This window comes from Neltuma alba, unplaced genomic scaffold, assembly GCF_004799145.2.
Source record: "Neltuma alba isolate B1F8T4 unplaced genomic scaffold, ASM479914v2 tig00013798_pilon, whole genome shotgun sequence".
In the NCBI taxonomy this organism is placed as follows: domain Eukaryota; kingdom Viridiplantae; phylum Streptophyta; class Magnoliopsida; order Fabales; family Fabaceae; genus Neltuma; species Neltuma alba.
In genome coordinates this window covers 1-23,474 of record NW_021637916.1, presented here as the reverse complement: position 1 = coordinate 23,474, position 23,474 = coordinate 1, and the positions used below count along the sequence as shown (strand labels likewise).

The 23,474-nt window shown below is 34.6% G+C and overlaps 4 protein-coding genes and 1 non-coding gene across 5 annotated transcripts; all 5 read left to right on the top strand.

Moving 5' to 3' along the window:
• Nucleotides 1-692: 692 nt before the first annotated feature.
• Nucleotides 693-3,382, top strand: LOC114739186 (pentatricopeptide repeat-containing protein At4g21705, mitochondrial-like). The gene is made up of 2 exons (XM_028927235.1): nucleotides 693-1,012; nucleotides 2,150-3,382. The coding sequence occupies exons 1-2, from the start codon at nucleotides 716-718 to the stop codon at nucleotides 3,380-3,382; spliced, it is 1,530 nt and encodes a 509-aa protein (XP_028783068.1). The 5' UTR covers nucleotides 693-715.
• A 700-nt stretch (nucleotides 3,383-4,082) lies between these two features.
• On the top strand, nucleotides 4,083-7,396 carry LOC114739187 (RNA-binding protein 25-like). The gene is made up of 8 exons (XM_028927236.1): nucleotides 4,083-4,763; nucleotides 5,206-5,251; nucleotides 5,590-5,639; nucleotides 5,827-5,868; nucleotides 6,116-6,229; nucleotides 6,777-6,855; nucleotides 6,965-7,036; nucleotides 7,125-7,396. The coding sequence occupies exons 1-8, from the start codon at nucleotides 4,195-4,197 to the stop codon at nucleotides 7,170-7,172; spliced, it is 1,020 nt and encodes a 339-aa protein (XP_028783069.1). The 5' UTR covers nucleotides 4,083-4,194; the 3' UTR covers nucleotides 7,173-7,396.
• Nucleotides 7,397-8,141: 745 nt separating this feature from the next.
• TRNAT-AGU (transfer RNA threonine (anticodon AGU)) lies at nucleotides 8,142-8,215 on the top strand. Its single transcript has one exon. It is a non-coding gene; the product is annotated as a tRNA-Thr (tRNA).
• A 1,202-nt stretch (nucleotides 8,216-9,417) lies between these two features.
• Nucleotides 9,418-11,323, top strand: LOC114739185 (uncharacterized). Its single transcript, XM_028927234.1, has 3 exons — nucleotides 9,418-9,595; nucleotides 10,472-10,677; nucleotides 10,798-11,323. Exons 1-3 carry the CDS (start codon nucleotides 9,506-9,508, stop codon nucleotides 11,057-11,059), a joined length of 558 nt encoding a protein of 185 aa, XP_028783067.1. The 5' UTR covers nucleotides 9,418-9,505; the 3' UTR covers nucleotides 11,060-11,323.
• Nucleotides 11,324-21,025: 9,702 nt separating this feature from the next.
• On the top strand, nucleotides 21,026-23,321 carry LOC114739183 (WD repeat-containing protein 44-like). The gene has a single exon (XM_028927233.1). The coding sequence runs from the start codon at nucleotides 21,436-21,438 to the stop codon at nucleotides 23,131-23,133; it is 1,698 nt and encodes a 565-aa protein (XP_028783066.1). The 5' UTR covers nucleotides 21,026-21,435; the 3' UTR covers nucleotides 23,134-23,321.
• Nucleotides 23,322-23,474: the final 153 nt, after the last annotated feature.

Sequence of the window (23,474 nt, the reverse complement as noted above, 5' to 3'; positions counted from 1 at the left end):
TTCAAAAATATTTGAAGGTAAAATTTAGTTTCTTCAAACAAGTCGGTAGGATTTAGTACATAATCACACAAAATGTTGAATCCTACGGATACCCCTATATAAATTAATAATATCAATACAATTTAGAGTAATTCGGGTGATAAAAATGGGATAAGATGTAAGGACAGCCTCAGATTACAATCTAACCAAAAAAGAAAGTTAAAAGTCATGTTTGTCTTCAAAGTATCTGTGAAAAAATTGTGAGTATACGAAATTTTTTTAATTCAAATATTATACTCTTTTGGTTCTTAATATAAGACCTAATTGTTGAGTTGATTTTAGTTCTAAATATAAGACTAATTTTTTATATTTATCAATTTTCTCTAAATCACTTTATAGATATTCCCTCAACCATAATCAAGTAGAAGAGAGAGAGAAAATATCAAGAAAGATTATTATGATATTTTTTTTAAAAATATCATATTTCTTATAATTAATTATTTTTTTATAATTAACTAATTTTTTAAATTTTTTTAATCTAATTAAATTAATTAAATAAGTATTATATTAAATATGAGAGGAGTATTATGATTCGATCGAAAGCTCGAGCAGTCAGCAAGTAAGAAAGAAAATAAAAGGGACAAATCCCGCCATACCGGCATACCCTACCGCATTTCTGGCGAGCTTGGGCTGTTAGCTGGGGCATCACAGAAGAAGCCCTGCTTGAACATTTTTCATGTACATTGACTGCTTTCTGGAGATGGCCGCTGCAATCTTCTTCACAAACCTTAAAAAATCTTTGAACTTGACTAAAAAATTTATACTTTCAAGACCGTTCTCCTCTGCAAATGTGCAGCCTGCTACTAACAGAAGAAACCTCCCCTCTAGAATCATTCCTCTGGGAAACCCTTCCATCAGCTTAGTCCCCGTTCTTGATCAGTGGGTCGAAGAAGGCAACCCCGTCCATGATGGCGAGCTCCGGAGCATCGTCAAAACTCTTCGTGGCCGCCTCCGCTTCAAGCAAGCACTCGAAGTGAGTCTTTCATTTGGCTTAGGATTTTCTTTCTTGTCGCTGAGCGAAAACAATAGGGTTTTTAATTTTATGTAATTTATGAGGTGCATGTTGAGGAAACCGAAGATATGGCTAACCAGCCATACTCTGTTTAATTCTGATTTTCAAGTTTTGTGTGCCATGATGTTCTATTGCTGGTAAAGCTGCTAAAGTGAACCAGACCTTAGTCGTTAGGTTCTTTGATGTCATTTCGAGGTAAGAAAAGGGGACTTCAGTTTGTTGGCGTTTCAAGCTGGAGTCTTCATCGGTTATTTGTAACACATGAGGAAAATTGTTGGGAAAACACCGACGTGGTTAAGCGGCATTTGTCTGTTTCAGTCTGAGAGCATCCATAAAACTGTAAACTAAGTATGAATTTTGTTATATCTCCTTGTTGGGATGGCAAGTGAAAAGAGCAGTGAATTTAGTTTTTAATGGTGGTTTGAGCTATGAGAAATTGATAATTCCTGACTTTGTGGTTAGCAGTAGCGAAAATAGGATTGTGAAAAATGAACGATGGAAGTACAATATTTATATTCTCCAAATGCAGTGCCAATTTTCACCTTCTGATTTTCACTCCTGCCCCAGCCTTTGCCCGGACAAATAGTTTGTGCGAGGCTGTTTTGTGCAGTTTATTCTGGTAATCCTGTGATAGGGACAAGACTATCTGTATCCAGTGTACAGAATTAACTTATTTCCAAACAATATTCTTGGGTTGGAAATTTCTTCTATGATGAGGTGATTGGTTACTGTTATTTTTTTGTGCTTGACAAGGGCGAGCTTACTTTTACATTGAGATATTCATTCTCAGTTCATTATGAATTGGTGATATCATGAATGTTACATATGAAACTGAAGTAAATTGCTTGTTGGTTCATGTGTTAAATAAGCGGCCGCATCACAGATCCTGAGTACTTTCACCGCATTTTAACTGAGAAAAGTATGCATGGTATCACCAAAGAATGATCGCTGAAGGAAAAGGAAAAGCGAAAATTATTATTTTTTCAATGCATTCCATTTATTCCTTGATATTTTATTACTACTGAGATATCCTCAACATTGATTACATGGTTTTGTTACTTCATCTTATGGATGACTGTTGAAACTTTGATGTCTTAGGTTTCTGAGTGGATGAGAAGTAAAGGGCTTTGCCAATTCTCACCTGGTGACCAAGCTATGGAACTGGATCTTATTGGTAAAGTACGAGGCCTGGAGTTTGCTGAGAATTATTTTCAAAACCTGAGTGATGCAGACAAAACTGAGAAGCAATATGGTGCTCTTTTAAATTGTTATGTCAGGGAACGCTTGGTTGATAAGTCACTCTCCCTCATGCAAAAGATTAAAGACTTGCGTTGTGCTTCTGTTCTGGACTATAACAACATAATGTGCCTCTATATGCACACAGGTCACCCTGAGAAAGTCCTTGATGTTTTTGCACAAATGAAAGAGGATGGAGTGCTTCCAAACGATTTTAGCTACAGGATTTGCATAACTTCTTATGGTGCCAGGTCTGATCTTGGGAATATGGAGAAAGTATTGGAAGAAATGGAAAGGCAAAGCTACATTTTCAAAAGTTGGAATGTATATTCAATGGTGGCCAACTTCTTCATAAAAGCGGGTCAGAAGGAGGGAGCTCTGATTTACTTGAAGAAATGCGAGGGTAAGGCAGGCAATGATGCGCTTGCTTACAACCATCTGATTACACACTATGCAAGCCTTGGGAATAAAAGAGCAGTGTTGAGAATATGGGATCTGCTGAAAGCCAGATGTAAGAAGCAAATTAACAAGTATTATATCAACATGCTGGGTTCTCTGGTGAAGCTAGGAGATCTTGAGGAAGCTGAAAAAGTGCTCCAGGAGTGGGAATCGTCAGGTAACTATTATGATTTCAGGGTGCCAAACGTCCTCTTGAATGCTTATTCTCATATGGGAATGATTGAAAAGGCTGAAACATTGCTTCAAAGCATGACCAGTAAAGGTAAGACTCCAATCCCCAATAGTTGGTCTATCATTGCTTCTGGATATGTGGCCAAGCAGCACATGGAGAAGGCCTTTCAGTGCATGAAGCTTGCTTTGGCTTTAAGGGCTGGGAATGAAGGTTGGAGGCCAAAGCTTGACGTCATTTCTGGCATATTGAGCTGGGGCTCTGATCATAAAAATATGGATGAAGTAGAAGAATTTGTAAATTCTCTAAAAACTGTGATTCCCATGAATAGGGACATGTATCTCTCTTTGCTGAAGGTATATGTAAGAAGTGGGGAGCAAGTAGATGAGATTTTAGAGAGAATGAAAGCTGATGGTGTGGTGTTGGATGAAGAATTGGAGAACATTCTTAGCTCAAAAGCGAAATAATTATTAATTTTGTTATTGTTAAGAAACATTAGCAGAGATCGTACTAGTCTGCTTGATGTTGGCCTCTATTGAACAAAACAGAACCGCTTCTTGTGCACCAACTTAATCAAGGCAATCGAATTTCGGACACACTGAGATTCTTACGCATCAGCTGGATTTAGTTCTTAAATATAAGGAACGCATTTAGAGGGTAAGAAAAAGAAGTGAGCAGAGGGGAGGGCCTAAAATTTATTCATTATATTTTTTCCATATATATATTTTTTAATATATATTTATCCACTCTATGCATGGACTAATTCTAAGGAATCAATACATCATCAATATTGTCATATCCTTATCTAATAAAATCTACACAAAAACATATTATTCATAAGCATTTAGCTTGTTCTTTAAAAATTTCTAGCAAAGAAATTCTCACAACAAATTGTCTGGGTTAAATTTCTTTTTAGTTATTTGAATAAAATTTCTGGACAAGTATGTAATATGTGATTTTTTTGGAAAAAAATTAATGTTGTAATACTAAATTTATAAAATTTAAAAAAAATTAATGTTGTAATACTAAATTTATAAAATATTAATTATTTTATTATGTATATTAAAAGAAATTCAAATTGAATTCTTCATTTTGTTCGAAATTTCGATTGCGCTTGTTGGGCTTGAGCCCTAAGTCTATCAATTAAAAGAGTCACACTACTTAGGAGCTCCGAGTCGTTCCATCCTGCCTTTCATCGTTGCCGAGTTATCCACTCAACTCGCTCTGACGCTCGACTCACTCGGGCACCTGAAGCTTGGAGAGTTGGAGCCGAGAGAGAATGTCTTCGGAGAAAGATAAAGACGATGTTCCGGTTAAGAGGAAATCTAGGAAAGAGCGAGAAAATTCGGATTTAGACTTGGAAAATGATAGAAAGGATAATAATCATTCGAGGAGGAGAGTGCGAGAAAGTTCTGGTTCGGATGGAGAACATGACAGGAAGCACAGGAAGAGTGATAGAAGAAAGAGAAAATCACGGATTCGTTACAGTAGTGATGAATATTCCGATTCCAGTTCGGACTCTGAGGATGATGAGTCCGAGTATTCAGGTTCTGATTCGGAGTATTCGGATTCCGAGTCGGAAAGCTTGGGTTCTGAGGAGTCTGAGAGTGAGGAAGAGAGAAGGAGAAGGAAGAGGAAGGAGAGGAGAAGGAGGAAAGAGAAGGAGGAAGAGAGGGAGCGGAAGCGAAGAAGGAAAGAGAAGGAGAGGATGAGGCGGAAAAAGGAGAAAGAGGATAAACGGAAGAAAGAGAAGAAGAAAAAGAAGAAGGAAAAGAAAGAAAGGGGGAAGAAGGGTGCAGTCACGAATTCATGGGGAAAGTATGGTATTATCAGAGAAACTGATATGTGGTAAGTGATTAAGGTTTTTCTTTTGTCTAGTTGTAAAATCTCCAATGAAAACATTTGCTTTTTGTTGAAATTCATAAGATGTACATATCATGTGATTTCGTATGTTTTTCTTGCGACTTGCGAGGCTGTGTGTGATCAGGGAGGTTGCTAATATACTTCAAATTGTAGCCTACTGATTGTGAACATTTTGGGTGGATTGTAAGGTCCTGCTGTTATTTTTCTTGTGGAAAAGCTTTGATTTGTTTAGACTCTCGTTTCAGGGCATCAGTTACCAATGCTTATCACAAGATATTTTAGATTGACAGCCGTGAATGTTCGGAGGCAGTAAATTGTCAGACAAATTTTATTGTCGGATCATTAATAACCAGCACTTGTAGCTGTTATTTCTTGTGAATTAACCCTTCCATCATCTGTTCTCTGATTGATTTTCTGAATATTACAGGAACAAACGACCAGAGTTCACTGCATGGTTGGCAGAAGTAAAGCAGGTATTTATTCTGTTCTTTTTCACTCTGTAAATAACAAATGTGATGTTACCTCTTAGCTGTTCATTATATTTGGTGCTTTATCCATTTTGCGGGAAATTAGAAAAGTTGATTTTTTAACATTTCAGATGGAAAGCTTTTCCATATTCTTCACATGAAATATTGTTATTGTTTCCATGATGGTGTTGATGATCAAAATTGTACGCCTTAGCAAATTAGAATACATTGCTTTCTTTATCTTCTAAATCTATTGCAATTATTCTTTTTCCCTTCTATTGTAGTTTACATTTGTGTCATGTTCATGTGGAATATCTAATATGATTGCTGGCGTTTCTTAACAGGTTAATCTGGAGAGCCTCTCTAACTGGGAGGAAAAGCAGATGTTCAAAGAGTATGTGCATGAACTTTGTGTCTGTTATCTATACATGGTCTTTTTTGATAATGAACTTTAAGATGCATGCTTTATTTTCTTGCCCTTTAATTGGCTTATTGATTCATTTTGTATGCACGTGCTAAGTTTTACATTCAATACAATGTTAAGTTGATTGTTTGTTTTCTGTTCAATTGCTTATATGCAGGTTCATGGAGGACCACAACACAGCTACCTTCCCCTCAAAAAAGTATAGATCTTTACCATTAGTTCAGCTTATTCAAATTGATTTTTGCATAATTTTTGTGCTCCCTTTTATTCACCTGTGGTTCTAGCCTGTGAATTTTTCTGGTCCTCCGTTATTTTCTATACTCGAACCGAAATATATATGTACAAGGTGCATGTTGTACAGTGCATGAGTGGATTTAAGATTGCAATATCATAAACTAGTTTATACATTTTTAGGGTTGACAAATGCTCCACATTCTATTTGGCAGGTACTACAACCTTGATGCTTATCACAGGCGTCAGATGGAAAAAGAGATGGAAAGAGGTTTTAAGAAGGCTGCGGCAACAGAACGTACTGTTTTTAATGATGAAGAGCAACGAAGGTATGCCTTGATTTTAATTTAAATTGGTTTTATTGTTGCTGTCTTTTTTCGCAAGTTACATATGTTATTTTGATCTGTCTGCTGAAGAAACCAGCAATATTGCGACTCGTTTCAATTTTTTTTTCCCGTAACAATTGATTGGTAACCTAGCATCTCTTGTGCATTCTCAATTTTTTGTAGGCTGATAATTGTTTCTCATCTACATGATTCTGCCATATATTAAATGCCTTGAAATTTTCATCACTACAGTGGACAATGACACATATCAAGGATGTGATTGGTGTGCATGTATGTCTGACTGTGTGCCAATTAATTCTATATTACCTAGGCCCCATTCTATATTTAGGCCAAGGGAATTATGTTTAAAGGCTTCTGTTTTTGTGCGCCTATATGCATGCAAGTTATGAATTAACCGATAAGACCTCTTAAATGTTAGTCCCCCTGGCAGTCAAACAGTTCCTTGCGGCACACACAATGCTAGTCTCTGCTGATCCTGATTTTCTTGCTCGATTCTTGGCTTTAATAATTGATTTCATTGCGCTTGCAGGCTAGAATTACAGCAAGCACGTGAAAAGCACAAGGAAGAACAAGTGCTAGCCTTAAAGCGCTCCATGCAGAGTGGAATGGTTTGTTTTCACGAAGTTTCTTTCAAGCTGATTTCTAGTAGTTATTCTAGTCACTCATTTGATCCTTAGCTAAGTCATTTTTCCAAAATTCTTTTGCCATGAATTGCAGGCACAGGCAATGAAAGAGCAAGCTCAACTCAGAGAGGAAATGGCTTACCAATACAAGCTTGGAAATTTTGAGGTAAGGAGTAGAACCTAAGTTCTATTTGAGGCTTATTCATCAGCCTTTGAAAGGCTGTCCTACTCAGTTGCCATTGTTTTCACTGTAGGCTGCTGCTGCTATTCAGAGAAGATTGGACCCTGATGCCGCCATGTAATAGTAGTTGAATTATGTACTCGGAATCAGAGGATTAGAGTTAGATGATTTGATCACGGTCGTGTGAGTATAATGAGGATTTTCTCTCTTTTGGATCACTCGGCTTTCGAAGTTGCATCCGTTGAGGATGTGTTACGTTTATGCCAACAGATGAGGTGTAATTGCGATGTAACGATTTCACATAATTTGCATTTCACTTGAATGAATTTGTGTTCTGTTCACACATTCAGACCTCTTCCAACGGGAAGTGAAATCAGCTCATTGCTCGCGATAAACCCCTCATGGGATCAACGATGAATCGCTTTTCTATGATAATTTCAAAGTTTACAATATTTAGAGGGAATGGCCTCTTTAACGTGGATTCCCCCCCCCCCCAATTTACAAGATTTGAACCATGAATTTTGCTCCTAAGGAATCGATTAGTATTAATGATTTTTTGTACCAGTTCATGTTCCATGTTGTCGTTGAGTCAAGATATATTTAATTAATTTAAATAGATTAAATAAGTTAGATAAATTGATTAATTATAATAAATGTGATATAATTTTTGTAAAATATGTTACTGTGCAACATATTACATATCAGTTTTATATGTTATGTAGATTAGATTGAAAAAATGATAAATATTAAAAACAAAAGGGTTTAACATATTATATTTAGGATTAATTTAACTCTTCAAATAATTCTTATACTAGAAATTGGAAGGAGTATGTTAATAAACTCGTAATGCATATAAAATTCAGTCGGTATTAATAACATAAAAATTGAAAATATTTTTATTTAAAAATATATTGATAGAATTGTATAAAAGCAAATGTAATTTATAAAAAATTAAGAGGGAATGCTGGGATGGATTTTTTTCCCCCCCTTTCCTGCCTAGCAAGCCGGGATGGATTTGTTTTGGGACGGTCATCGTGTGAAGCTAGAATAAGAACTTTGAATAATTCTAACGAGAAACCCCTGACACCTAGCTTTCATAGCTCAGTTGGTTAGAGCACCCGTTTAGTAAGCGGGAGGTCTTGAGTTCGACTCTCAATGAAAGCAGTTTTTCCCATTATTTCATCATGAAAGGCCCATTGCAAAAACATACACTTCGCTATTTGGCCCAAAGAAACCACGCGGAGGTCACTTTCTTAAGTGCGTGTCTATCAACTTCAATGCACGCGTCCACTTCATTTGGCCTTTTGATTATCGCCCTGATGCTCATCCCTTCATTTCTTTTCCATACCATCAATTCTCTAACAGCATTTTGGAGCAGTTGTACCTACCACGGCTCTTGTAGAGTTCTCCTGAGCTGGTTATTCCCCAGAAAATAATACGAAGCCTCCAAAAATACCCAATACTTCATTTATAGGGAAATCATTTGTGTCTGTCAGAGTACTTGGAGGGAGATTGCCCTTTAGCCCTTTAATTATTGTGCTTCTCCGAAAATATTTTTTAAAATTATATTACATAATTTCATGCTATATAGAAAAAATGTCCAGTTATGATATTAAAAGAAATGGAGAATTCCAATAAGGTCCCCAAACACATTCATAAAAATGTCTCATAACAACTGAGAAGCTTATAATAAATTTTACAATAAGAAATGATAAGTTTTAAAACTGAAAATAACAAATTTTAATTGATACTTAACTTTTTAATAATTACTTTCATTCTCTAAGACGTTACAATAATTCCTCCCATAAAAAAACGACGTGCAATAATTATTTTAGTTTTGTGATAGAATAATATTTATTGCTGTGAACATAACAAAAATATTACTAAAATAATTAATACAATAATATCATGTATGATTTTTTTGTACAAGTATTATAATATAAATCATACATGTTTCCTGTGAATTATTTAAAGACAAGATAAATAAGTTGTAATGTTGTATTATATTATTATTATTTGTGATCTATAATAATATACATTGCACGTATTTTTTTTTTTAATACTCTTAACTTCAATCCACACTTCATTATCATCTAACATCAGGGTTGCATCTTTTATGTGACCCTATTTTCTTAATGTCCTCTATTTAAAAAAACTGAACGAAAGTTAAGATATTATTAAATCGTTAAAATACACTAAACGTGATCACTAATCAAGCCAAGGAACCAGGTCAGAAAAAATAAACAAAACAAAACAAAGTGGGTTGGAATCCTATTTTAAAACTACTACTTTGATTTGATTTATTGATATTATTTCCAGCTCAGTTCTTACTTCGCTCGCATTATCGGCGACTGAGGCCACCTTTTTTGCGTGCGAGTCGGTGATTCCCTTATAGCATATAACGCGGGAAGAAAGCCGGATCTGTGTGGGAGATCTGAATCTGCAATCACATCCATGGCTTCCAAGCTCGTAATCATCATAGTCTTTATCTTGGACTTGATAGCTTTTGGGCTCGCTGTGGCAGCTGAGCAGAGAAGAAGCAAGGTGAGCAGTGTTAATATTTCGATCTCACTGCTTTCTTCCTTTTTCCTCGCTACCTGATTCGTTTCTTTCTGCGTTCGAAATAAAAATCTGGGTCCTAATGTTTTGCTTGATTGCCGAGAAGAATGTGGAAGGGAATCAAAGAAACATCATCCCGAACCTTATTTCTTTCGTATTAATTAGATGGCTCCCTAGTGTGATTGAGTAAAGGCTTCGAAGAATCTCTTATTCACTTGTGAGTTAACTCTCGGTTCACGATGAAGTATGATTTCTTTGACCAGAGTTGCATATAGATCTCCAGGACTTTTTTATGCTTATAGTCCTCCAGATTTGTTCATGTACTCCTCTGTCCTAATTATAAGACCCAATTGACTTATTTGAGGAGATTAAGGAAGTAAGTTAAGTTGGTTATTTATAATAAATAAGTATTGTCATTCCTAAAATATCTTTGCTAATTAAGTATATTGGCTAAAACTATCATTATTAGAAGGATTATCTTGAAAAAAATGTATAAATATAAGAGACAAAATAGATTGGGGTCTTATAATTAGGACCAAATAAAAAGTTAAATGGGGTCTTATAATAAGGACCGGAGGAGTATATAGATATCCCGCTGTATTCTAGAAGAAATGCTTGATACGCTGGAGGGACTAGTCTGCTATGCACTAAATTGGTTTATCATTTCTGTAGCCAAAGATCTAGTTTCTTAAATGTTGCACTCAATGCTTCTGATGTCACAAGTAATGGTGATCTCAATTCTTCCGAGTAAAAAAAAAAAAATTGATACTCTATCTGGGATGCCATTGAATTCGAGTTCCTTAGCTCCTTTTCAGTGCAATAATTGCATTTTTTTCCCCTTCTTCTCGTGTTTGTCGGCAGGCCAAGGTTGTTCATGACTCGGATTACAATTATGATTACTGTCGCTATGATTCTGATATTGCAACTGGTTTTGGTGCGGGCGCATTTCTGTTCCTCCTGATCAGTCAAATCCTCATAATGGCGGCAAGCCGTTGCTTCTGTTGTGGAAAGCCTCTGAGCCCCGGAGGTCCAAGGGCCTGTGCAATTATCCTTTTCTTAATCTGCTGGTATATGATCATTCTTCACAGGAATACTTAGTCTCAATCAAATTTGAAGATAAGAGTTTCAGTTTCCTGGTACCTTTTGTTGTATTGAGCTGACTGTTCTTCTTTTTGCTACTGTCTCAGGTTGTGTTTCTTCATAGCCGAGATATGCTTGTTGGCAGGATCAGTGAGGAATGCTTATCATACAAGATACAGGACTCTTTCGGACATCGACCCAATTTCTTGTGCAACCCTTCGGAAGGGAGTTTTTGCTGCAGGTGCTGCTTTCATCTTGTTCACTTCCATAGTCTCGCAGTTCTATTATGTCAGCTATTCAAAGGCCAGGAACAGCTTCCAGCCCTATACTGGCCGAGAGACTGGTGTGGGTATGGGAACCTACAAGTAAGCTTATTATTGATACAGCATTAGATATTGACACTGTGTGGATTTTCGACCCTGTAATATTTGTTTATTCCGTTCCAAAAGTCAGCTGTGTTAAAGGTTTTAGTTTAGCGAGTGTACCAGATAAGGCTTGCAGTCTAGGATTCTATGTTGTCGATTGTTGTTACTGTTGTTGTTTTGGGCCTTTGAGAGCCTTTGTTCCCCTGTGACATATGTTTTTTTCCTTTTATGGCAGATACCTATAAACAAGATAAATTTGTTTTTCATTCCCTGCGCGAGCATATAGAAGTAAGGGCAGCCCCATATAAAAGCCAATGGGGCAATCGCCGCCACCAAAATCTGTTGATTTCTAATGTTATGTCTATAATATATATATATATATATATATTTATAAGTTACTTTCAATTTTTTTTACAGATGAAGAAAAATTTAAATTTTATCAACTCTCATTTAATATTCGATATCTTTTTAACTTTATTCCAATTTAATATAAATTATACCTTATATAAACAAAATCGACACAATAATAAATAAAAAGTAAAATTGTACATCTATATAAAAAAATTTTCTTAGTGTTTTATAAGTATGGCTAAAAAAGGTCTTCTTTAAGTGTTCCTAATATATATTTAGCGATATTACTTCTAATTCCACCCAAACTTTTCTTCCATACTAACTCAACCGACGGAGATTACTTAGAGTTTGCATAGATATTGCATAGAGATTCCGAGTTATTGAGTAGAAATTACACGGAGATTGAACGAAAATTGCAGAGAAGTTAATTTTTTAAACAGCACAAACACAAGGTCCAAGAGAATTCAATTGCGAAAGGAAACAAATCATCAATATAAATAGTAAATGAAGATTCTTGTATATCAGGAGAAATTAGTTCGTGGTGCTGAAAAAAGAATCTAATGTTTTTTAAATATAAAAAATCATAAAGAACACATATGATGTTGCAATATTTGTATTTTTTTTTCCCCATAAAACGATCAAATACCAAAAAGTAAGTACAATATAAAAAGACAACAGCACATGACAAACATCAACTTATAAAAAGATTCACAAAAGGATACGTCCAGCAGCTCGTATTGTAAGATGAAGGCTGCAGATCAAGATGAAGATACACGCTGAAGGAATCACCTCGTAAAAGAGTAACAACTGGCATTTGCCTAACAATAAGTAGATTAAAAAGGGGCACTGCAATTATGGATATAACACTCCAAATACGACACCTTCATAATTGAACACCGCCTTCAACATCCTTTTTAATATTCGTATTCTTAACGGTTGTATGTTAAATTTTTAAAGCTATACATATAAATATATGTTTCCCCCACAATCTAGAACCTTTTTAGGTTCGTTAGCACTTAGCAGCCACTTACCTTGTTTGATACGGATAGCTCGTTCGTTGCTTTTGGGACACTTGTATGAATTTGTGCCTTTAAAGTTGGGATGGGAACAGTCTTGGTGATATTTACGAGCTTTTTTGTTTTAAAGGAAAAAAATTTAACTTAAAAAAATAATGGAAATGACTTTTCCTCGACCCTAAGAATTCTGACAGTCCCAACTTGCCGAGAGACTTTCTGCCAAGCGAGTAATTTGTATTGGAGAGCACAAAAGCAACTGAAATGGAATCTCTTTTAAGGTAACAGTGAGGGGGAAAGCACAAACAATTGGACGGCCTAGTAAGATGAAAGAAGTACGAACGAGCAAAGCTAAGTCACATAATTGGACTCCAACATAGGCCCTTGCCCCCATAGGCCTGGTGCCCTTTGTTTAACTTGAAATCCACAGTTGAAGAATTAATAGTTCCTTGAATAATCCCACATTATGTTCTTTTGTAATGATTATGATTAACCTTGTTAATTAATCATACCTATGATTAACCTTATTAATTAAGCAATTGTTTTAATCCCATAATTACTGCAACAAAATTTTCAGCAACAACAATAAAACAAGTTTTATCTCGTTAATTGAGGTTAATTATATGAATCATGTGATATCATTGTGTTCTATCAATGACTAAATTTTTTGATAAATTGTTAACAAAAAAGTTTCACTCAATAACTCTGTGGAATGTTCACAGTTTTTTTCTACTTCTTTTTAAAAGAGTTCATACTGCTTAATTTATCATTCTCAGTTTTTACCAATGCCTTCAGTAGCTAATATTGCAGCTAATTTTGTGAGGAATAATATTAAGGGGCAGCTCTCTATAAAATAAGAGGGGGCTGTGAAGAGGGGCAGCCCCATAGCATTTATGTGGATGTGTGTCTGTTTCTTGCTGTTATAAATTGAATGGGAAGAAAGAGATAGTACAGTGCACATGCAGGCTTTGAAGAAGGGCTTTGCTTGATTATTGAAAGCTTGTCCTCTTCTCCCTTCTCTTGTACCACACATGCTCCCCCGCTTAATCTATGCCTATTTGACATCTCATACCTATATATCTTCTTAATTTAGCTGTAAAGTAAGCATTTAATTCAAATTATACAAGTTATCAAATAATAGTTATCTAAAAAAAATACGCTTTCTTGTTTAGGCGCACATCAAAAAAAAATTTGACAAGTCCAAATATAATAAATGGTAGTGTTTACATTGTGAGTCATGATGGAAAAAAAAAGCATCTTTAATGAAAATGGGTTTTTCATTATCAAGAAGAAATTTCTTAATCTAATTTTTATTTTAAAACTTAATTAGAATGAAGTGAGATTCATTATTTATTACTACTTTCAGCCCTTAATATAAGAACTAGTTGATTAATTTGAATAGATTGAGAAAATTAGTTAAGTTAGTTATTATAATAAATATGTTGTCTTTCCTAAAATATCCTTGTTAATTATACATATGAGCTATAATTATGATTTGATGAAACATTTAACATACACAACTATTATAACAACTACTTTAGAAAAAATAGATAAATATAAAAAAAAAGTAGATTAGGATATTATATTTAAGACCAACATAAATGTTAAAGTAGTTTTTATATTACTCAGATAGTATTATTATTATTATTAAGCTCCAGTGATGTTCACATTGGTTTCTCAAAAGAACGATCTGTAATGCAGAGTATTTAGCCAAGCTTGCATGCTTCGATATCTTTGCAAAAATTCTTGCATTTGTGTGCTTGTGCTGTTGCGCATGTGTGAGTGCACACACGCACATGCGTCAATAATTAATTATAATATTTATTATATATATATATTTAGCAAAACTATTGAAAACTAACATTTTAAATGCTTACCACTTAAGCATGTTATTTGATAGTTCAGATGAAATTTAAGGGTCTATTTGGAACAGTTTATAAATAGCTTATAAGTTGCTTTTCAATAGTGATTTACAGAATGCAAAGTAAATATATGAGAAGAGTTTTGTTTCGACTTACGTGAAACGTGTTTATAGGGGATTTATATCGCTCTACCAAACGGGACCTAAATGTACAAAGTGCTTACATGAAATAGTAAACTAAATTTTTAGCTCATTTGTTGCAATTTTTAGACTGTAGTTTCAAGTTTATTGGCATGATAAAGGTGATTAGCTTCTCAAGAAACCCGTAATCGGGAGATCTTAAACTGCATACAATCATACACACATATAAAAAGAATACTGTGTCTTCTGATTCTAAATATAATATCTGGTTTATAGTATAGATTTAGTATTAGAATTGAATCCGATTAGCTAGTTCAACAGAAAAAAAAAACCATAATATAATCCGGCCTGGGAATATCTATCAAAACCGATGGAGAACCATGCAGAATTGTTTTTGTTTTTTTATTTTCTAAAAATATAATTTTCATTGAGGTTGGTTTAATCACAGCTCAGTGAATCAATAATCCGACTAATTAATTTATGATCCGATTCTGACCTTATTGATATGTACATATAAAGAGAGAGTTTTCAATATATTAGTTGTTCACTTACTATTCAAAAGGGAAAAAAAAGGGTCATATATATACGTTCTAGGAAGCAACCCATTAATTAATAAAATAATTAGAACGTAATAGAATTATCATGAAACACATGAAAGGGTTATTCAACAGAAGTGCAAAATTATGAGCAACTTGCTCGATCGTCAACATCAAATACACACACAAACACTCACATATCTTGCGAAATCTTGTAATCTCAATTATATGCAGTCGTGCCAATTATTAAGTGTTGGATCTTAATTAATAATTAAGTCCAACTTTTAGGGCATGTTGCATTATATTACCATATAACATGCTTCTTGCTTTACTCAAACAGGCTGTTTAATTAGAAACAAATCAAGAACATAAGAATTAATTATCCCAACTCCAGGGTCAGATAATTCCATATGACTTTGGGTTTAGCCAAATGCAAGTGTCAATAATTTTAAAAAAAAATCATTAATCTAAAACTTGATGACGTGATTTTAACTTGAAATTAACTGAACTGAATTTTTCACGTTGTGAATGAAAAATCGGTGAAAATTTTTTGTTAGAAAATTTTATTGAGAAGAAGGATCTGATCATATGTTTTTGTACATAAAAAGTTTCGGCATTCTGTACAATTTCATTTACAGAAAATAATATACTCCTCCGGTCCTAAATATAAGACTCTTATATACTAGTGTGTATAAGAGTCTTATATTTAGGACCAGAATAGTAATGTTTTAATTTAGATTTCCCTAATCAAAAAAAATTTTTAAGCAGAAATTTTTTACCAGTTTTTCCAAAAAAACTTTGCAAGAAAGTAGTTGCCACAAATCTGTCATCTCTTTTGTGAGTGTCTGTATAACGCACATAACATTATCTATTCATTTAGTTTTATTTATAAGGCATTTTTACTAAGTTTTATATAGATAAAAAAAATCTTAAATCACATGAACTCTTAATTAAAATATAACAATTTTACAACTTTATCTCATTCAATATATACATCATTAGAAAAATAACTATCGGTCTTATAATAAATTAAAAATAAAATAATACTATTTCTGTGCTAAATACAAACTACGGTCTTTATAAGACCCAATTTGACTTTTTATTTGGTCCTAATTATAAGACCCAATCCATTTTCTCTCTTATATTTATGCATTTTTTCCAAGATAATCCTTCTAATAATGATAGTTTTAGCCAATATACTTAATTAGCAAGGATATTTAGGAATAACAACACTTATTTATTATAAATAACCAACTTAACTTACTTCCTTAATCTCCTCAAATAAGTCAATTGGGTCTTATAATTAGGACCGGAGGAGTATAAAATAGGTTTGACATTTAGAACGAAAATAGTATTAATACTAATATTACACACAAATTAAAACGTGTGTATGAATCAACGAAACGAGCCGTTGAGGCGGTCTCATCGTATTAATTAATCAGACAAAACAACACGAATCGCAACAATCTATGGCATTGGAATTATCTCTGAGTTGTTTGGCGCTGTGCAATTTGAACACCGACGATGACCTGAGATGTCTTTTTTTGGCAGCAACAGGCACCCTTGTATTATTCTTTATTTTTACAATCAACCCCAACGACGATAAAATAATTTCACATTTAGATTTCCCATGTTGTGGATATATATATATATATATTACACACATATATATACTGCTCCCTCTTCAATATCAATTGCCTGAATTTTCTATATCCCATTATCTTATATCCATATCCTTCACCACCTTCACAGTGGAACCATTCTTTTTTTGAATTTATTTGACAATCATATGAATTTTCCTAAAATACTTACTAAAATATAGGCCTTCATCAGTGCCCTTATTTTTCCTCTGCCCGCGGGTGGGGAAATATGCTTGGGGTCATATGTGTTTGACTCTTTTGGGTTAAACTAGATCTGATAATAAAAGTTCGATTCACGAATCCGCCAAAAAAAAGCAAGTTATGGTTGCTCAAACCAATTTACCTTCACCTCAAAAAATCAAACCCGTATCACCATAGCTTGAACCCGTGACGTGTTAACATATATTAAAAAAAGTAGAAAAAGGTATAATTTTGACGGGTTGGAAAGTTCAGCCAATCACCAAAGTATACAGGACTTTTCAATTACATGTACTGAGTAACTTGCATCTTGTCACAGACCAACTTGTAATCTGCAAGTTGGCCTGTATTACCAACCCTAGTTTAAACTTTAAATGCATGGTTTACTATTTATGATTTATCATGGATAATTTGATTTGATTTATTATAATAATAAGATTTATAATTTATTTAACTTTGATTGTTAGCTTCATCCCACGTAAATATGAAATGTAGAGGCCTTTCATACAAATACAAGAATAAGGTTTTTCATGCCCAATATCAACTTTTTTTTTTAAACAAAAAAAATTATGATTGTTTGAAGAATAAAATCATGAAACAATCAAAATATCCAATTTTGACTTGCCACCAAATATCAACCGCAAGTTATCCTCATACTAGTTCTAGTTATCATGTTTGAATAAAATCTTGAATTCAAATATGACATTAATATATTTGTGTATGCCATAAACCTTAGTATTGTTATTCCTAAAATATCCTTGCTAATTAAGTATGTTGGCTAAAACTATCATTATTAGAAGGATTATCTTGGAAAAAAATGCATAAATATAAGAGAGAAAATAGATTGGGTCTTATAATTAGGACCAAATAAAAAGTCAAATTGGGTCTTATAATAAGGACCGGAGGAGTATATATATATATATTACACACATATATATACTGCTCCCTCTTCAATATCAATTGCCTGAATTTTCTATATCCCATTATCTTATATCCATATCCTTCACCACCTTCACAGTGGAACCATTCTTTTTCTGAATTTATTTGATAATCATATGAATTTTCCTAATATACTTAATAAAATATTGGCCTTCATCAGTGCCCTTATTTTTCCTCTGCCCGTGGGTGGGGAAATATGCTTGGGGTCATGTGTGTTTGACTCTTTTGGTTTAAACTAGACCTGATAATAAAAGTTGGATTCACAAACCCGCCAAAAAAAAAACAAGTTATGATTGCCCAAACCAATTTACCTCCACCTCAAAAAATCAAACCCATACTGTCACAGTTCGAACCCGTGTTAGCATATATAAAAAAAAAAGGAAAAAATATAATTTTGGCGGGTTGGAAGGTTTAGCCAATCGGCAAAGCGTACTGGTTTTTTCAACCTGTACCGAGTAACTTGTATCATGTCACAGACCAACCTGCAATCCGTAAGTTGGCCTTTATTACCAACCCTAGTTTAAACTTTAAACGCATGGTTTACTATTTATGATTTATCATGGATAATTTGATTTGATTTATTATAATAATAAGATTTATACTTTATTTAACTTTGATTGTTAGCTTTATCCCACGTAAATACGAAATGTAGAGGCCTTCCATACAGATACAAGAACAAGGTTTTTCATGCCCAAGATCAACCTCTTTTTTTTTTTTAAAAAAATGATTGTTTGAAGAATAAAATCATGAAACAATCAAAATATCCAATTTTGACTTGCCACCAAATATCAACCGCAAGTTATCCTAATACTAGTTCTAGTTATCATGTTTGAATAAAATCTTGAATTCAAATATGACATTAATATATTTGTGTATGCGATAAACCTTAGTAAAATGCGCGGTAGGTACCAGTAGTTTTTTTGCGGCCATATGATCTAATATAGCAATGCAGTGTTCTGAGTCAACTTCCTTTCAAAGAGGCTATTTTTTGTTTGTTTGAATTTATTCAAATTGACACTTGCAAACTAGTTCCCATTAAACTAATAAAGATAAAATGTGTAGTAAAATTAAACAATAAATTTTTTTTGTATTCTCAATTATCTGAATTTTAAGTCTAAAACTATTTTAAATTTGAAAAAAACATTCATCGCTTTATAAATTGAGATTGGCTTGTTACTAGAAGTTAAAAAGGGGAAAGAAAAAGGAGGAGACGGTGGCGTGTGAGGAATGCAAGGTTAAGTTTGACCAAACCAAAAGAAGAAGTCAATGATTGCATGACATATGGGAAGGGGAATGTCACGATTGGGATAATAATATTCTATTTATGCCTTTCTTTTCAGTTACCACTCACTACAAAACCTTGGACAAGCAACCTTTGCCTTTTCTCTCCAACATGTTCCCCCCTCCTTTTCATTTCTCATTTTAATATTAGTATTCTTGTTCACTAATGCCATCCAACTTTTTCCCCCAAAAAAAAAAAAATTCCTACCAAAATTTACCCACATACACGTTTTTTCAAAATAACAAAAATGTCATCCGAATAAAATATGTTAAATTTATATCATTAATCCCATCAATTTTGACAAAAAACCATGCCTATCACAATTTGTCATATTTACTGGTAACAAGTGGGAGACGCATTAGTCACGCCTTGATTGCTCTTTGCGTGTGTCCTTGTCAAGTGTGTCCATAATATAATTCACATTTGGAATTTGGATTACATATTTGCTAACTCAAGTGTGAATGGGCTATCATATTTCAAGACGCCGTCTCTGAAATTTTGGTTGCGATTTAGATTGTTTTTCTTTTTTTTTTTGCCAACGAATACATATACTATTATGAACAACCACAAAATTACAAGCAGATCCATTATCAGAATGAAGCCATGGTAAAAATAACTAATCGAAACGCAACAAAAGTATACAATGTTAATCCTATTACTCCTCGTATCCTCAATATAAGACCTACTCAACTAATTTGAATAGGTTAAAAATGTTAATTAAATTAATTAATATAATATATTGTTTCTAACACACCCGAAGCATATTTTTTAGGGATAATTACAATCAAGTCTCACAGAAAAGAAATAATTATCAAAATGTCCCAATAACAACTTCAACAGCTTATAATGACAAGTCTTATAGTGATAATGACAACCTTTGGGACTTGTTTTTTAATTATTTTCCTTACTTGGGACCTCATTGTAGTTCTCCCTATTTTTTAATTCCCTTATTTCCTTTTCTATTTGATTATTGTTAGGGAAATATCAATAAAGTTGATTTAGAAAAAATTGATAAATATATCAATTAGGTCTTACATATAAGACCAACATCAGCTCTCTGATTAAGTCTTATATTAATGACTATTAGTTAATAAAACTTGCAGTAAAAAAAATAAAGGTTTTTGTTGTGATTTGGATTATTATTGTGTATAGTACTAGTTCTATTTAATGGTTAACGAATAATATGCTAATGGAGATGCTAATAGAAAAGGCCATATGCATAATGCCGTCTAAATATCATGGTTTCTCCCATCAAATATTATCTTTTCAATATCAAAATGAAAGATGCCACTCACTATATTACATGCAAAACATAAATAATGAAACAATAGATGATATTCTTTTATCTTTGACGAAAATATTTCTTCACTCGTTTTTCCTTATTGACGTGAGACTATTTGTCTCAAAATAATTTAAATACTTCTCTGCAATATACAAAAGTCTATTCTCGTTTTTCTTTACCGAATTAATATATCATATACAAATTGAATATGCGAATATTATTATTTTACTCGCATTATACTCAATAGAAAAAAAAAAATCAGACTGCAAGTGTTGTGCTTACCTATGAAATAAAATGAGTAATAATCTTCATGACCTACAAATAATGCATGTTCTTGTTTTATAAATTTTATATTATGATAAAATATGCAATTTTCTACAAAACTTACATTTTTGTTTGCCGTCAACCCCCTGCATTTATATTTTTTAAAATAAAATATAATTAACGAAAAGTTGAAATTAGCGCGGGTCTCCTTGCTGGATTCGCCGTACATGCTCGTTGCTCGTACTTTTTAACCCTGAAGTTTCCAAACACCAGTTATATCGTAATGACGAGAATCGGTTAAAGTTACGAGTTCCTCTGAAACAGTAAGAACTTACAAGCTAAGCATAACAATAGATTTATAATTGCAATCAACTAAAAAGCAATTGGCAATTTGGCGGTAACAATAAAAATATGACGAATCTGTGTCATGTAAAGGAATTTACTACTCCTTCTTCTTTATTTTATTTTTCATCTTCATCCAAAGAACCAGAAGAAATTTCTTCGTTTCCAGTTTCTCAGACATTTTCTATTGGAATTTGGAAAGAAGAGGACGACGACGTCCTTCACATTCTCTCTCTCATAAACAAAAACAAAACAGTGTTTGGCGAACTCCAATTCCCCAACACCAACACAACCCGGCATAGGGCTTCGTTCCAGTCCCTCGCCCCTCACTCTCATTGGATCTGATTTCTAATCCAAAACCTCGCGTAGATTCATGTCCTTCTTTGTCTGATCGCCTCGGTTTTTCCATTTACGTTCTCCAGATTGAACTTGAGCGCTATAGTTTCTGAGGAATAATATCACCTTGAGAATCCTGGTCCGACCCGCTTGTTTTCTGGGCATTTTCATTGAGATGGGAATGCCCAATAAACAATGAGCAAAGCAAGGGACGAAGAAGACGAAGAAGAGCGCTTCTACGAGTCTAATGACCGTCTAGTTTCGTCCTCTTGCTCCTGCTCCACTTCCAACTCCGATGACGACGACAACTACAATGGCTCCAGTCCCAACTCTCCCAATTATGGTTCGGGCCAACCCTTCCCCGTACCCAAATTCCCTGAAGCCATGTGCAAGTACGATGTTTGGATCTCCCAACCATCGTCGGTTTCTGAACGCCGGACCCGTCTTCTTCGCGAGATGGGTCTCGCCGGCGACCCGTCATTGTCACGGGGGAAGGCTGCTTCTGCCGATGATCTTAGAGAAATAGCCGATGGAGAGTTTGGCCGATCGGCTTTTACCGATCACTTGAGTCGCCAAAAACATGGTGAAACTTCTGGTTGCACCGCCGGCATATCCCGATCGAAATCCGACGGTGGCACGGATCTCGGTGACTGGCAAGAGTGTACTGGTCAGTCTCGTCGTCGGCATAATAAGTCTACTTCTTCTTGTTCTTCAATTCTTTCTATTCGCTCGGTCACTTCAGAGAATGGCTCATATGTAAATTGCCGTAATCAAATCGTTAAGTCGAGGTGCGGCAATGGCAGCGGATCCCCGATTGCTAATGCCGCCTTCCCCAGTAAGCCTCCTTCAGGGAAAAATTACAGAAGGTTAGGTGAAATCCGAAGTGGCTACTCGAACTTGAGCGTGGATTTCGGCCAGTTTTCTGTGGAGCCAGTTTTGGAGAATGCAGGTCGTGGGGAGGTGGAAGTGGAGGAGGGTGCGAACTGTAATGGACTTGACAGGGCTGGTGAACAGGTGTGCACCATAAGAGATCTCGATAATGGGAAAGAATTTGTAGTCAATGAGATTAGGGAAGACGGAACGTTGGACAAATTAAAGGAAGTGGGAACTGGAAGGCAGTTGACCATGGAGGAGTTTGAGATGACAGTGGGACATTCACCAATTGTTCTAGAGTTGATGAGACGACAAAATTTCGGGGAGGGTAACAAGGACAATAGGGATTCAAATGCAAATGTTACTGCAAATGGCGGTAGTGGAGGTGGTACGAAGATAAAGAAGAAAGGGGGTTGGTTTAAGAGTATAAAGAGTGTTGCTAGCAGTATGACGGGTTACAAGGACAGAAGGAGTAGTGATGAAAGGGATAACTCGTCAGAAAAGGGTGGGCGGAGGTCAAGTTCTGCTACAGATGAAAGCCAAGATGCTTGTTTACATGGACCTGAAAGAGTACGGGTCAGGCAGTATGGAAAGTCATGTAAAGAGGTTACTGCACTCTATAAAAGCCAGGAGATACAGGCTCATAATGGATCTATATGGAGCATTAAGTTTAGTTTGGACGGGAAATATCTTGCTAGTGCAGGTGAGGATCGTGTAATTCATGTGTGGCAAGTTGTGGAGTCGGAGAAGAAGGCGGAGCTGCTAATGGAGAAACCTGGCCACGGGAATATGAATACGTTATTTGTTATGAATGCATGCACTGAACCAACCCTGCTATCTCCTAGCCATCCAGAGACAAAGAGAAGGGGGAGGTCATCCATCAGCAGAAAATCATTGAGCTTGGACCAGTTAGTGGTGCCAGAAACTATGTTTGGACTAACTGAAAAACCTATTTGCACATTCCAAGGTCATGATGATGATGTACTTGATCTATCTTGGTCCAAATCTCAGGTTAGCTGATATAATAAATGTAAATTCCAACAATGTGTTCAATATCTGAATATATCTTAGAGCTATTCAGTCTTGTATGAAATTAGTTGATGAATTAGACATTGTATATACACTCATAAAACCTTGCAGCGAGGGACAGCTTATGGATTTTTAGTTGCATTAGAATATTGTTATGTACTGCTATCTAGTTGCATTTTTTTCATGTTAATGCTGAAATACATTCACTAAATTTACTTTAGATAGGGGTTTGGTTGAGACTATTACCCTTATTATAGTGCCTCTGATGTTATTGCTAAATTTGAAGAAGACAAGGATGGTATTTGTACACAATCTAGCACTGCTGCTTTAGT

Bases quoted from the DNA above. Each gene is read 5' to 3' on its own strand.
- LOC114739186 (XM_028927235.1), top strand. From the start codon at position 716: ATGTACATTGACTGCTTTCTGGAGATGGCCGCTGCAATCTTCTTCACA. The intron at 1,013-2,149 runs GTGAGTCTTTCA...TTGATGTCTTAG, and splicing joins GCTTCAAGCAAGCACTCGAA to GTTTCTGAGTGGATGAGAAG.
- LOC114739187 (XM_028927236.1), top strand. From the start codon at position 4,195: ATGTCTTCGGAGAAAGATAAAGACGATGTTCCGGTTAAGAGGAAATCT. The intron at 5,252-5,589 runs GTATTTATTCTG...GTTTCTTAACAG, and splicing joins GGTTGGCAGAAGTAAAGCAG to GTTAATCTGGAGAGCCTCTC. The intron at 7,037-7,124 runs GTAAGGAGTAGA...TTTTCACTGTAG, and splicing joins ACAAGCTTGGAAATTTTGAG to GCTGCTGCTGCTATTCAGAG.
- LOC114739185 (XM_028927234.1), top strand. From the start codon at position 9,506: ATGGCTTCCAAGCTCGTAATCATCATAGTCTTTATCTTGGACTTGATA. The intron at 9,596-10,471 runs GTGAGCAGTGTT...GTTTGTCGGCAG, and splicing joins CTGAGCAGAGAAGAAGCAAG to GCCAAGGTTGTTCATGACTC. The intron at 10,678-10,797 runs GTATATGATCAT...CTACTGTCTCAG, and splicing joins ATCCTTTTCTTAATCTGCTG to GTTGTGTTTCTTCATAGCCG.
- LOC114739183 (XM_028927233.1), top strand. From the start codon at position 21,436: ATGAGCAAAGCAAGGGACGAAGAAGACGAAGAAGAGCGCTTCTACGAG.